General features: G+C 45.2%; 1 protein-coding gene across 9 annotated transcripts in view; it reads left to right on the top strand.

Annotated features, from left to right (window-relative positions):
• HHAT (hedgehog acyltransferase) overlaps positions 1 to 15,012 on the top strand; it is a 1,065,929-nt gene that overhangs the window by 931,573 nt on the left and 119,344 nt on the right. Inside the window, exon 12 of one of the 9 annotated variants that reach the window (XM_063918280.1) lies at positions 1,821 to 1,984. The exons of the other annotated variants lie outside the window; for them this stretch is intronic. Within the exon in view, the coding sequence (XP_063774350.1) occupies positions 1,821 to 1,825 (5 nt within the window). The 3' untranslated portion in view covers positions 1,826 to 1,984. Of the gene's footprint in view, positions 1 to 1,820; positions 1,985 to 15,012 lie in introns of those variants that run through there. 9 annotated transcript variants of the gene reach the window in all.

The following is a 15,012-nucleotide window of genomic DNA, read 5'->3' as shown; positions in this document are numbered from 1 at the left end:
GAGCACGCACGCCTTCGGCGCGCGCATGGCGATGGGTCACTTCAACATTTTCTCGCTCAGGGTGGTAGTAGGCCTGGAGCCGGACCTGCATTCCAGGTTATCATACATTGTATTCAGGATATAACCATATACAGAGACAGTCACATGACTAGTGTCACATAACACAGAGACCTAAGGCACTTACACATATACAGTATATAGGGAAAATAATAAAGATGCATGTTTACATACTATCCAAGGGTGCGGGGGAACTTGCAATTCACATCACAGGTTGTTGTAAGTCTACAAGTATCGGCATGCCGCATTGAAGGCAATGTACTGTATCGCTGTCCATGTGCTGCTAAATAAGGATTGCAGAGCTGCACGTCTTTCCATTCGGATCTTAGGTGTGTATGGTGGGACTTGTAGTTCCACAAGTCACAATATGCCGGATGCACAGTATATCTTCATGCTCCGATTTAACTTTACAGATAGAGGCGCTCTATCTAGCAGATGTGTATAATGGGCTATATCTGGCGTAATGTGTAACATGTGTAATGGGCTGTACCAGGCGTAATGTGTATAATGGCCTCTACCAGGCGTAATGTGTATAATGGGCTCTACCAAGCGTATTGTGTATAGTGGCCTCTACCTGGCATAATGTGTGTAATGGGCTCTACGAGGCGTAATGTGTATAATGGGCTCTACCAAGCATAATGTATATAATGGGCTATATCTGATGTAATAAGTATAATGGACTCTACCTGGCGTAATGTGTACAAGGGGCTCTACTAGGCGTAATGTATAATGGGCTTTACCAGTCATAATGTGTATAATGGGCTATATCTGTCGTAATATGTATAATGGGTTCTACCTGGCATAATGTGTAAAAGGGGCTCTACCAGGTGTAAAGTGTACAAGAGTCCACTCACTCACAGCTGCTCCATAGAGTTCTGTACAGGTGCAAGTGACCAATCCATGGTGGCCAGAAGCTAGGGGTGCCAAATAGAGATTTTATCTTGACCCCCCCCCCCTCCAACCAAAAAATGTTCTGACGCCCCTGCTCCCTTGCTATAGTTTATTTTAGTATATGGAAAAAATAAAAGTGTATCTCTCAGTAGAAGTCTAAATCTGGCCTCAAGGTCCAGATCAGGTGCTTTATCCTCAGTTAAGTGCCAGGTTCTCATTCAGTTTCATCCATGGGTGGTTATGCCAGATGCAAATCATCACTCCTTGCTGCCAGATCACTTCTGGGTTCATTGTGACCACACAGTCCAATAGCAGCCATCCGTATGTTTCACATTGCCCAAAAACAATCCTATTCATATTGCTAGTTCTTCACTACATTGCTATAGTTTGCTATAGTTTGGGGCTATGCATACAGCAATATTGGTTGTGGAATTGTTTGGGTTGCCAGTAACTTCTGAAAAGTTAAAAAGTTGTTTGTGCTTAGGATCTTCAGCATAATCTATTCTTATAATGGGTACCCTAGATTTAATATAAAGGTAACCTTGGGAGTCCATGTTCCAGGTTGAGAATGTAGATAATATACCCTGTCATGGGCCCAAGTACCTGCCTCTTTGTCATCATGCCCTTTCTCATAGTAATGTTGACAGAAGGTCCCTGAAATATCTATTCATTTGTCAATCTATAGTTTTATAGATTACTAATATACTTTAATAACATAAGGAAAAATTCTAACTTCCTTTTCCATGTCTTTACTGCTGTTCTTTTTTTTTTTTTTTTTTTTTTTCTCTCATCTAATTTTCTTTTGCTATTATACTTCTCCACTTGCCTTCTCTCCTCTTCCTGGTTTCTCGTTCTTTGATGTGTCACTGCAGTATAGATCGCACGTGGCAAGAGCCAGACCTGTCTTGTACACTGGCAGTCTTACATTACCACGCCAGCGGGAAGCCATCTGAGAAATTTTAATGTGACTGGACTCCTGGGAGGTTTTATTATCCATACACGTAAACACACGTCATCGCTTCCCTAAAACTTCTCTACACCAATAAATTATTTTAAAGCCTCAGATGTATCTGTTTTATTATCTGTTTTGCTTGGTTTAATATTAGAATGCATAATAAAGTTTAATATATTTTTACTTTAGAACGGCATGGTTTTAGCACTTTAAAATCAGTTTAGTGCCCTTCATCTCAACACTACTCACCATAGTACACTGCTTGCTTTATCATTTATATTTTTCTCCAGGCAGTACTTTTTATGCACATTTGACTAGATTCAGAAGGTTTGGTATGTAATACCGCTGTTTGGAATGCCGGCAGTCACATGAAGATTCCGACATCGGAGGGGGTAAGAATTTTTACTCTCCCACGTCCCCTACCCTAACCCTTGGGAGGTGGCGACTATGGCTAATTACCCACCCAGTGCCTACCCTAACCCCCCTTTCCGGGGCCTAACACTAGCCTGTACCCCGATACTTACCTTCGGGATGTTGGCTTCTGGTTTCCCGCTGGCATACTGCCCGCCCGGATGATAGCCACATCCCAGTTCAGAGCACTTATTGTCTTCATTCTTCAGTAATAGAAAAGCAGGCAATGAAGTAAACGGGTCCAGAACAATTTATAACTTCAGAATTAGCGCTTAACTGAAGATGTGACCAAACTTTAGCATCTAAGAAAGGAATTCAGTTAGTCGCGGTATTTTTGTTCTGCTCATTTGTTCACGTACTTTGTAAGGCACTGCAGAACCCTTGTGGCGCCATTTAAATAAAACTCTTAATAATAATAGTAGAACATGCCATGAAACTGCTGGTTATTATGTGAAACAAGAGGAAAATAGATTGTGCTGTCACCAGTGACTAGATGTGATGCAATTACAGAAATATTAGTTCAGCGTGAGTATTGAAGTGCTCTTTAATAGAGGGCAAATTTCTACTTGTAGCCTACATGACTCTTTGCAGTTATCCTTTGCCACTTATGGCAGTTTTTGGTTGGGTGTGATGGTCATTTTGATCACTACTGCACTGCAGTTTTGGCCCTGATTAGCCTTAGATAAGGCTGCTTTTTTAGTTATGCAAATGTATCAAATGGGCAACAAATTTGTATGGTCTAACACTCTTTATTTTTGTTTGCTAACTTTAAAGAGAAACTCCCAACAGAGCAAAGATGACACTGTAACAGCCTTTTCCTTCATATAGCAGGGGCCTGGGACTTCCTTCCTATTTTAAGATCATTCACCTACAGAGCCAGATCAGCATTCAATTTTTCTGAGGCAGTTTCTAATTTCAAAACTCTACCACCTAATGTCAAGAGCTCTGACTGGACAGACGCAAGTCAATCCCTCTGTGTCTTGTGCCCCAAGATTGTGATGACATACCAATGTGCTTGATTTTCAAGCTTCTGCCTCCAAAAACAGGGGGATTAACCAATGGGAAGGCAGCAGGTAGAGATTAGGGAACTAATCATTGACACCAAACCCATGCTATGATCAAGTGGTGCAGTTAAAATATAATTAAAATTCTGCATCATGCTACTATAAAAGAATATTTTTTGCAATAACCTGTCTGAAAGCAGAAGAGAGAAAATTGTATTTCAGTATTGAAAGACACCATATGGGTTATAGACAGTAGAAAGAAAATGAAGCTATTGAACACATGAAGTTTATGTGAAGTCATTGCAGTCATTATTTATCAGTTGAAGTACTAGACTCAGTGCTGTCTATATTATATATATATATCTCATATGTGTGGCATGATTTTTATAGGTTCCATAAAGACCAACTGCCAATGTTTTTCTTGTGCAGCTTTTCAGTTGGATATCCCCGCTCACATCATCCCATTCCTTCATCATTTTACCTCTGTTGTTTTAACACATATAGAACGTGGAAAAGACACATTAAGATAAACACCATGCTGTGAGCACATCTGGATGATTAGATTAATTTGACTGTTGAATCACATTAAAAGAAGAGCACTTATCTGAAATATGCTTGTCTCAAAATGTGATACTCTCAGGTTCTATGAATGAAATTTGTCATGTGTAAATAATACAAACGTTTCTACTCATTCTCCTGATGTTACGTAAATAATGAAAAACGGAAAAGTACAAATACAGTTATAATTGTTATATAAATTGCTAAGGAACTTCTTCTATATTGTGTGACTTTATTTTGTTAAGTTTTGTGTTGTAAACATTTTATTGATTCGGTTCAGTATCGCCTAGTGTAACATTGCAATGCTCTGATTGGCTGTATGTTGGTCTAATTACAGAGGTGTCCTCATACATAGTTGCGCCAAGCAGCACTTCCAGCCCTTGATTTTAATAGGCAACAATTGATTGACAGGAATACCATCTAATTGGGTTACAGGAGATTATGATGTCTCTCACCAGACATGACTGGTCTTTATCAGAATTACATAAACAAAAATATAAAACAACAGAAAAACCACAGACACACAATAAAAAAGCTGTATGGAAACACCTCAAAGAGACAAATATAGATCAAGAAACAAGACACCTTATACTTTCCTACAAGTTTTTGACACTTTAGGGTGGGTACACATCAAACGATTTAATTAACAACAGAACAATCTGTCTTTCTGTCCTTCATTAATGCGCACAGTGCCTCATGCGATATCGTCCGCTTGGCTGTGAAGCACGGCCAACCAGAAGATAGCATATGTGATCCGCGGGAGCGTGCAATTGAGTGTACACATCAGACAATATGCACGATTTGTCGTGTCGATATCAGCCTGATGTGTTCCCACTAAGTGAAAGTTTTCAGCTGTCTGTTTCTGTGATGTCAGATGAATGTTTCTGTAAAAGCACCATTAAATGATTATGACTAGAACCGCTTCTATTCCACAGTGGTCTGTTTCCTATGATGTCAACTGAATGTTGTTTCCATAAAACTCCATTAAATGAATATGAATAAAATAGCTTCTAATATGTAATGGTTACAATAAAACCGTCACCAAATAGAATTTATCAACAGTTTCTTATACAGCGCAGCATATTCCGTAGCGCTTTACAATCAGAACAACAGTAATAGAACAAAACTGGGTAAAAACAGACAGACATAGAGGTAGGAGGGCCCTGCTCGCAAGCTTACAATCTATAGCTCCTCAGTTTAGTTACCAAAACCGCTGCTTAGTAAATGCTATCAATTAGACACGAAAAACACAGCTTACTAATTTTAGCCCAACATGTGTTTGGTTTTCACTGTATTGGTCCAAGTTCACATAGAGGGTCATTCAGACACAGCAGCAATCCAGTCTGAACTGTGCACGCGTCGGCGCCGCAGTGAGCCAGCGCATGCAAGACGGCATTGCGATCGCCTCTGCCTGGGCGGGAGGGGGCGGGCCGGCGGCGTTTGGCCCCGTTCAGGGGGCATGGTCCGTGCACTGTGCGGGGGAGGGGGAGGGGGGGGAAGGGGGGGCGGTCCATGGCGGCTCCTACAGTACAAAAGCATCGCCGCTGTGCGATGCTTTTTTACTTCTGCGATGGGGTAGGGCCTGACATGCGGCGTGGACTAGCCCTGTGCTGGGCATCCCCCCGCATATCAGTGTGCCTGATCGTAGCTTTGCTAAATTTAGCACAGCTACGATCAACTCTGAATCACCACCTTAATACTTTGTATTTGCTTGGGTATATGTAGTGCAGATTCAGTGGCATCACAAGGGGGGGGGGGGGTGGCCCGCAACCGGGTGTCACCCGCCGAGGGGTGACACCAAAATGCCACCTCCTGCTCAGTGACAGGAGCCGAGTGCTGCTCTGTTACATTATGTGCAGCACTCGGCTCCTGTTACTGAGCAGGAGCTGGCACTGCACAAAAAGCACTCCGCGGGAGGCAGCACGCACCTCCTGAACCCCCAAGTGACGAAAAACGGGGGTCGGGAAGCAAAGCCCCGCCCCTCCCGTGAAACCACGCCCCTCCCATGCAGCCACGCCCCCATATGCTGGCGGCGCCGCACCGGGTGCACAAGGCATATGTGACGCCTCTGGCAGATTACAAGCTTTACTGGGACACTGATTTACCTTTCTAAAAGTTTTCTTAAATCCAGAGGCGTCACTAGGGGGGTGCAGACTGCACACCAAAATGCCTGCTCCTCCTCAGTGACTGGGAGCCAGGTGCTGCAGTATGACATTATCGTGCATCGTCCGGTTCCTGTCATTGAAGAGGAGCCGGCAGTGCAATTAGAGTCTCCAGGCTCAGCCCAGCATCTCCTGGAATGTAAACAGGGGGTGTGTTGTTAAACCACACCCCTTCCCACTAGGCCACACTCCTTTTCATCTGCTCACATCTTCGGCGCTAGCAGAGGGGCCACCTTGGTGCACTGGGTGTTACCGGCCCTGGTGATGCCACTGTTTATTCTACAGCACTGTTGAATATGTTTATACTCTCTATAAAATTAATTCTTCGTATATGTGTGACTTAAGCCGACTTTTGTTTGCCTGTCAGATTTGTGATAACTTTATTCTCATTCTAATAGTTACCGACAGTGATTAGCTTTTGATCTGAACCATATATTTTTCAGAGTTTATAAGTACCTTATAATTTGCCATCTTTTCTTATAGTCCAAATCAGAAAGCCCTTTTTACGCCCACATATCAGTTTCTACACTTTTGTTCTTATGTGTTCGTAGGACATCTAATTTAGGCTGTGAAAGAGCCTTTATTAGTCAAAGATTGCAAAGATGTTTGACCATTCTAAAAGAAAGTAAATAAAAAGATACAGTTGGTGGCAGGAATTTATGTAGGGTCTAAGTATTGTCATTTCTACCTGTTGTTAATTATATTTGTAACGTGTACATTTTCTAGACATCATTTTGTTCGTAACTGAAAAATTGCTAGATTTTTATTGTGTGCTTTCATAAAAGGTATTTAAAAAAAGAGAAGCAATAATGGTAAGTAATATCTTCACATGCTGCAATTTAAATAATGTTTTTATTCAAACAGAATAAGTAATAACCAACAAGAATGATTTTGTATACAGATTAAACCATCTAAATATAATATATCTGAGACTAGTCTATAACATACCTCCGTACATTTTGGGTACGGGAGTCAGGACCTAGTAAATATAATATATCTGAGACTAGTCTATAACTTACCTCTGTACATTTTGGAGGGGGGAGTCAGGACCTAGTAAATATAATATATCTGAGACTGGTCTATAATATACATCTGTACATTTTGGGGACGGTTGTCAGGACCTAGTAAATATAATATATCTGACACTAGTCTATAATATACCTCTGTACATTTTGGGGACGGGAGTCAGGACCTAGTAAATATAATATATCTGAGACTAGTCTATAACTTACCTCTGTACGTTTTGAAGGGGGGAGTCAGGATCTAGTGTGTGCACCTAAGGTGCGTGCATGTCACATTGGGCGCATGGTCATCATCCCTGTTGTGCATCATGCTTGTTGCGGCCCCAGCGCTTCTCGAGCTGCTGGGCTGCACCCAGCCTCTCTCTATAGTGTTTGCATGCATGTGGCAAGGGAGAGTGCCCTCCATGGCCATCTGTATGTATAGGCATACTGGGCAGCTGCCCAGGGCTCCATAATTCTAAGGGCCTCAGAGTAGTTCCGGGCTGGGTCAGGGGGTTATCTGCAGCTTGGGCTGGTGCCACTGGAGCTTTTTGGGAGGCAGATATAGACTGCTGCCTGGCCACTCTGATTGTGAATTATACATAGCCAGAGTGGCCATGTGGAATTCTCTACCGGCCTTCTAGCCTGCAGCCAGACAGTGAATGGCTGTCAGAATGCTGATTGGTGTATGCCTGGAGCTATCCACCACTCAGAGTGCTGACAGCCATTCACTGTATGGAAACGTGTGGAGAATCAGTGTGGGACTGCAGGAGGGGTAAGTTATTCTTTTATATATATATATATATATATATTCCTCAGAATGGGTGAGTATGGGCCACAGTTCATTGCTTTGGCCAGTGCCTACTGTGCTGTTAAGATGGCCCTGGTTCCCTCCCATCATTTTACCCATGCAAGACATTTACTGTATGCCTTCAGATGGGAGTCCAGGACAGTTCCCACAAAGCAGTGCCCGAAAAGCAGACTGTCCTGCTATTGGGACACTAGGAAGGGGACAGACAAGCAAATACAGGAAAGAAATCTGCCAACTTCTAAACAGTGATGTAATTTGTTTAAAGTAAAGCAAGGCATATACCAGAGGTTCCCAAACGCGGTCCTCAAGGCACCCGAACGGTCCTGATTTTAAATGTATCCATGCTTGGCCACAGGTGACTTAATTAGCACCTTAGTCAAATTGATTTAACCAACTATGCTGAGCCATGGATATAACTAAAGGTGGGTACACACTATTAGATATATCTGCAGATCAATTGATCTGCAGATATATCTATGTACGGATCGGGCAGTGTGCTGTGCATACACACAGCCCGATCCGTCGGGGGACTGACGTCATGAACTGGGCGGGCAGGCGCTCGCACCCGCCCAGTTAACCTGTCAATCACCACCGGCCGCCGCAGCATGTGTACGGGCGGTCAGACGACCGCCCCGTACACACACAGCGACGCGCCAATATATCGTTAGATATATTGGCTGTCGGCTGTGCTGCGCGGCCGACACGATACGTCTGTGAACGACGGAGTTCACAGACGTATCGCCCGTACACACTGGCCGACGGTCCCGCGATGTATCGGCCGTTCAAGAGAACGGCCGATACATCGACCAGTGTGTACAGGCCTTAAGACCTGGACTGTTGTGGTGCCTTGAGGACCGCGTTTGGGAACCTCTGGCATACACTATACAATTACTGCATCTGGCAGACCATCTGTCCAATCTGGCTGGTTGGAATAAATATCTGGTTATGTAAAGGAGTAAATGACAATTGACGATTTGCTCCCAAATACTGGAAAATGGACAAAGAAAAAATAAGAGTAAACCAATTTGTCTGAATAACTGTTTTTGGCCATTTTCCAGTGTTTGGGAGCAAATGGTCGATTGTCATTTACTCCCTTACATAACCAGATTTTAATTCCAACCAGTTTAATTAGACAGACGGGGTCGGATGTAATAACGTGCGCAGGGCCGGTTCTAGCCCTTGTGGCGCCCCGGGCGGAAAATAGGGGCGTGGCTTCATACAGGGGCGTGGTCAGTTACGCCCCCTGTAGAGTTGTGCCCCCAGTAGCGCTATTTGTGCCCCCAATAGTGCCATTTGTGCCCCCAGTAGCTCCATTTTGTCCCCAGTAGCGCCGCTTAAAAAAAAAAAAAAGGATACTTACAATCTCTGCTTCCGAGTCCCGGTCGTTGCAGATCTCCTCCGCCGCCGCTCCTCTCGTCGGATCTATGGGAGAGACGTCATGACGTCTCTCCCATAGCACAGCATAGACACTAGAGGTCAATCATGACCCCTAGCGTCTGTGCCAATCCCACAATGCTGTGCGGTGCGCGATGACGTCATCACGCACCGCACAGCAAAGGTCCTCTGCACGAAGGGAAACTAGACGGATAGCGTCTAGTTCCCTTCACTGCGGGGGGACCAGCGGGGGACACAGCGGCAGCGGGGGGTACAGTGGCGGATCTTGCCATGGTGCGGCGCCCTCCGGAAGGCGGCGCCCCGGGCAAAAGTCCTGCTTGCCCGTGGCAAGATCCGCTACTGAACGTGCGGGATGCCAGACAATCTTGGATGTGTATCTAAATGGGCAGTCACTTACAAGGCATGGTTTGTCCATTTAAAAAATTGTCTGAGATCGCCCGACATCTCACACCTCCGGTGATCTTTGGCATCATTACATCCAGCCCATGGTCTGCCAAACACTTGCATAGTGTACAGTATGCCCAGTTTAACACAAGATCAGAACAATCAAACTAGATAATACTTTAGATCAGATCATCGTTCATGTGACATGGTAACAAGTTGCCTTCCTTGGTCAGGAAAGCCCCAGTACTGCTGAGCCCTTTTGGCAAATCAAATTAAATAATGCAATCCAATATGTTGTATCCATAAAGAAATCTAGTCTATCAGGTAGAATATTTTCACAGTCTCTTTAATTACCCTTGTTGCCATAGACCAGAGTGTCCCAAGCCCCGCCATTACAGTCCAGGTTTAAGGATATCCATGCTTGAGCACATATGACTTAATTAGTATCTCAGTCAATTTGCTTCAACTATCTGCATTCTAGCATGGATATCCTTAAAACCTGGACTGTAATGGCGGCGTTTAGGAAACTCTGCCATAGACTACATTAGATATTCCTTTGTTGGTGACAGATCTAATAGGATACCTTCTTTTCATTCACGCCTTCCATTAGGAAGTGCAGAAAAGGAGATGTAGGGCCTAATTCTGAGTTGATCGCAGCAGCAAATTTGTTAGCAATTGGACAAAATCATGTGCACTGCAGGGGGGCAGATATAACATGTGCAGAGAGAGTTAGATTTGGGTGGGGTGTGTTCAAACTGAAATCTAAATTGCAGTGTAAAAAGAAAGCAGCCAGTATTTACCCTGCACAGAAACAAAATAACCCACCCAAATCTAACTCTCTGCACATGTTATATCTGCCCCACCTACAGTGCACATGGGGGGTCATTCCGAGTTGTTCACTCGAAAGCTGCTTTTAGCAGCTTTGCACACGGTATGCCGCCGCCTACTGGGAGTGAATCTTAGCTTCTTAAAATTGCGAACGAAAGATTTGCAATGTTGCGATAAGACATCTCTGTGCAGTTTCTGAGTAACTCGAAACTTACTTGGCATCTGCGATCAGTTCAGTGCTTGTCGTTCCTGGTTTGACGTCACAAACACACCCAGCGTTCGGCCAGACACTCCTCCGTTTCTCCAGCCACTCCCGCGTTTTTCCCAGAAACGGTAGTGTTTTTTCACACACACCCATAAAACGGCCAGTTTCCGCCCAGAAACACCCACTTCCTGTCAATCACAGTACGATCACCAGAACGAAGAAAAAAACGTGAGTAAAATTCCTAACTGCATAGCAAATTTACTTGGCGCAGTCGCAGTGCGAACATTGCGCATGCGCACTAAGCGGAAAATCGCTGCAATGCGAAGAAATTTACCGAGCGAACAACTCGGAATGACCCCCATGGTTTTACCCAATTGCTAACAAACTTGCTGCTGCGATCAACTCAGAATTACCCCCATAGTCTGTAAAATTTGCGATATGTTCATAATTGTATTTAAGGGACTAATACAACTGTTCTAAGCTTCCTTCCATAAATCTATTACTTTCTTCAGTGATCGGTGTAATTGATTCAGTCTGTGATATAGAAAGAAAACAACACAATAGCAAACTGTGTGATTGTGTTGTGAGCAACCTGATAGCTGCTCATCTGATAGTGGTGCCGTGTGAGTCCTTCAGAAATTGTTGAGTCTCTATGGTCCATTGCAATTCTCAGTGAGAGGTACTCACAAGAGGAGAATGAACAAAATGTATGGTAACAAGTCCGTAAGTTTAATTGTATTCGTCTATTCACTGTCTTTCCATGGAGCCACTATGGATAAGAATTCTTAATTTCTCTAACGTCCTAGTGGATGCTGGGGACTCCGTAAGGACCATGGGGAATAGACGGGCTCCGCAGGAGACAGGGCACTTTAAGAAAGAATTTGGATACTGGTGTGCTCTGGCTCCTCCCTCTATGTCCCTCCTCCAGACCTCAGTTTGAATCTGTGCCCGGACGAGCTGGGTGCAACTTAGTGAGCTCTCCTGAGCTTGCTAAAAAGAAAGTATTTTGTTAGGTTTTTTTTATTTTCAGAGAGATCTGCTGGCAAGAAACTCTCTGCTACGTGGGACTGAGGGGAGAGAAGCAGCCCTACTCACTGAAGATAGGTCCTGCTTCTTAGGCTACTGGACACCATTAGCTCCAGAGGGATCGTACACAGGATCGCACCCTTGGTCGTCCGATCCCGGAGCCGCGCCGCCGTCCCCCTCGCAGAGCCGGAAGACAGAAGCCGGTGACAGAAGCAAGAAGACTTCGAAATCGGCGGCAGAAGACTCCAGTCTTCATATGAGGTAGCGCACAGCACTGCAGCTGTGCGCCATTGCTCCCACACTAAACCCACATACTCTGGTCACTGTAGGGTGCAGGGCGCAGGGGGGGGGGGGGGCGCCCTGGGCAGCAATTAGGAACCTCTTGGCAAAAAGTGAGCATATATACAGTTGGGCACTGTATATATGCATGAGCCCCCGCCATTATTTTACATAGAAACGCGGGACAGAAGCCCGCCGCTGAGGGGGCGGGGCTTCTTCCTCAGCACTCACCAGCGCCATGTTTTTTCTCCACAGCACCGCTGAGAGGAAGCTCCCCAGTCTCTCCTCTGCAGTTACACGGTAGAAGAGGGTAAAAAGAGAGGGGGGGGCACATAATTAGGCGCAAAAATCAATATAAACAGCAGCTACTGGGTTAACATTAAGTTACTGTGTTATTCCTGGGTTAATAGCGCTGGGGTGTGTGCTGGCATACTCTCTCTCTCTGTCTCTCCAAAGGGCCTTGTGGGGGAATTGTCTTCAGATGAGCATTCCCTGAGTGTGTGGTGTGTCGGTACGTGTGTGTCGACATGTCTGAAGTAAAAGGCTCCCCTAAGGAGGAGATAGAGCAAATATGTGTGTGTGAGGGTGTCTCCGTCGACAACGCCGACATCTGTTGGATATGTGTAATTAAGTGCTAAGGTGAATTTATTGCACAAAAGATTAGAGAACAGACAGGAAATCTACCCATGTCTGTCCCTCTGTCGCAGAGACCTTCAGAGTCTCTCAATGCTCACTATCCAAAATAATTAACACTGATATCGACACGGAGGTTGACTCCAGTGTCGACTACGATAATGCAAAGTTACAGCCAAAATGGCAGAAAAGTATTCAATATATGATTATTGTAATAAAAGATGATTTGCATATCACTGATGACTCATCTGTCCCTGACACAAGGGTACACATGTTTAAGGGGAAGAAAGCTGAGGTAAATTTCCCTCCTCTCATGATGAAAAAGAGCGGGAATTTCCAGACAAGAGACTGCAGCTTCCCACAAAGAATTCTCAGGCAGTATCCTTTCCCCACTAGGGCCAGGATACGATGGGAATCTTCCCCTAGGGTGTCACGTTTGCCCAAAAGGTAGCCCTGTCGTAACAGCTATTCTCAGGGATCCTGCAGATAGCGTGCACATTCTGGTACACTACTCAGACCGGCGATTGTGTCGGCATGGGTTTATAGCGCTGTGGCAGCGTGGACAGGTACCTTATCAGCAGAGATTGAGACCCTAGTATGTAGATATATATATATATGTATATATAGAGATATATATATATATAAAAGATGCTGTCTTAAGAGATATATATATATATTTCTCTGACGTCCTAAGTGGATGCTGGGACTCCGTAAGGACCATGGGGAATAGCGGCTCCGCAGGAGACTGGGCACAACTAAAGAAAGCTTTAGGACTACCTGGTGTGCACTGGCTCCTACCTCTATGACCCTCCTCCAGACCTCAGTTAGAATTTTGTGCCCGGCTGAGCTGGATGCACACTAGGGGCTCTCCTGAGCTCCTAGAAAAAGAAAGTTTATTTTAGGTTTTTTATTTTCAGTGAGATCTGCTGGCAACAGACTCACTGCTACGAGGGACTAAGGGGAGAGAAGCGAACCTACCTGCTTGCAGCTAGCTTGGGCTTCTAAGGCTACTGGACACCATTAGCTCCAGATGGATCGAACACAGGGCCCGACCTCGATCGTCCGTTCCCGGAGCCGCGCCGCCGTCCCCCTTACAGAGCCAGAAGCAAGAAGAGTCCTGGAAATCGGCGGCAGAAGACTTCGGTCTTCAAACAAGGTAGCGCACAGCACTGCAGCTGTGCGCCATTGCCTCCCATGCACACCTCACACTCCGGTCACTGATGGGTGCAGGGCGCTGGGGGGGGGGGGGGGGGCGCCCTGGGCTGCAATATTAAGTACCTTGGCTGGCAAAAAAACACATAATATAGTCATAGAGACTATATATGTGTAAAATGCCCCTGCCAGATGTACATAGAAAAAAGCGGGAGAAGTCCGCCGAAAAAGGGGCGGGCTATCTCCCTCAGCACACTGGCACCATTTTCCCTCACAGCTCCGCTGGAAGGATCGCTCCCAGGCTCTCCCCTGCAGTTTCCAGACTACATAGGGTAAAAAAGAGAGGGGGGGCACTAAATTTAGGCGCAATATTGTGTATACAAGCAGCTATTGGGAAAAATCACTTTATAGTGTTAATCCCTGTGTTATATAGCGCTGTTGGTGTGTGCTGGCATACTCTCTCTCTCTGTCTCCCCAAAGGGCTTTGTGGGGTCCTCTCCTCAGTCAGAGCATTCCCTGTGTGTGTGCGGTGTGTCGGTACGGCTGTGTCGACATGTTTGATGAGGAGGCTTATGTGGAGGCGGAGCAAGTGCCGATAAATGTGATGTCACCCCCTGCGGGGCCGATACCTGAGTGGATGGACTTGTTGAAGGAATTACGTGAAAGTGTCAGCTCCTTACATAAAAGGTTTGACGACATATCAGATGTGGGACAGCCGGCTTCTCAGCTTGTGCCTGCCCAGCTGTCTCAAAAGCCATCAGGGGCTCTTAAACGCCCGCTACCTCAGATGGCAGACACAGATGTCGACACGGATACTGAATCCAGTGTCGACGACGATGAGACAAATGTACATTCCAATAGGGCCACACGTTACATGATTGAGGCAATGAAAAATGTGTTGCACATTTCTGATATTACCCCAGGAACCACAAAAAAGGGTATTATGTTTGGGGAGAAAAAACTACCAGTGGTTTTTCCCCCATCTGAGGAATTAAATGAGGTGTGTGAAGAAGCGTGGGCTTCCCCCGATAAGAAACTGGTAATTTCTAAAAGGTTACTAATGGCGTACCCTTTCCCGCCAGAGGATAGGTCACGTTGGGAAACATCCCCTAGGGTGGATAAAGCGCTCACACGTCTGTCAAAAAAGGTGGCACTACCGTCTCCGGACACGGCCGCCCTAAAGGAGCCTGCTGATAGGAAGCAGGAGGCTATCCTGAAGTCTGTATATACACACGCAGGTATTATACTGAGACCAGCTATTGC

This window comes from Pseudophryne corroboree, chromosome 4 (assembly GCF_028390025.1).
Source record: "Pseudophryne corroboree isolate aPseCor3 chromosome 4, aPseCor3.hap2, whole genome shotgun sequence".
Taxonomy (NCBI): domain Eukaryota; kingdom Metazoa; phylum Chordata; class Amphibia; order Anura; family Myobatrachidae; genus Pseudophryne; species Pseudophryne corroboree.
Note: the sequence above shows the minus strand (reverse complement) of the source record. Positions and strands in the feature narration are given on the sequence as shown.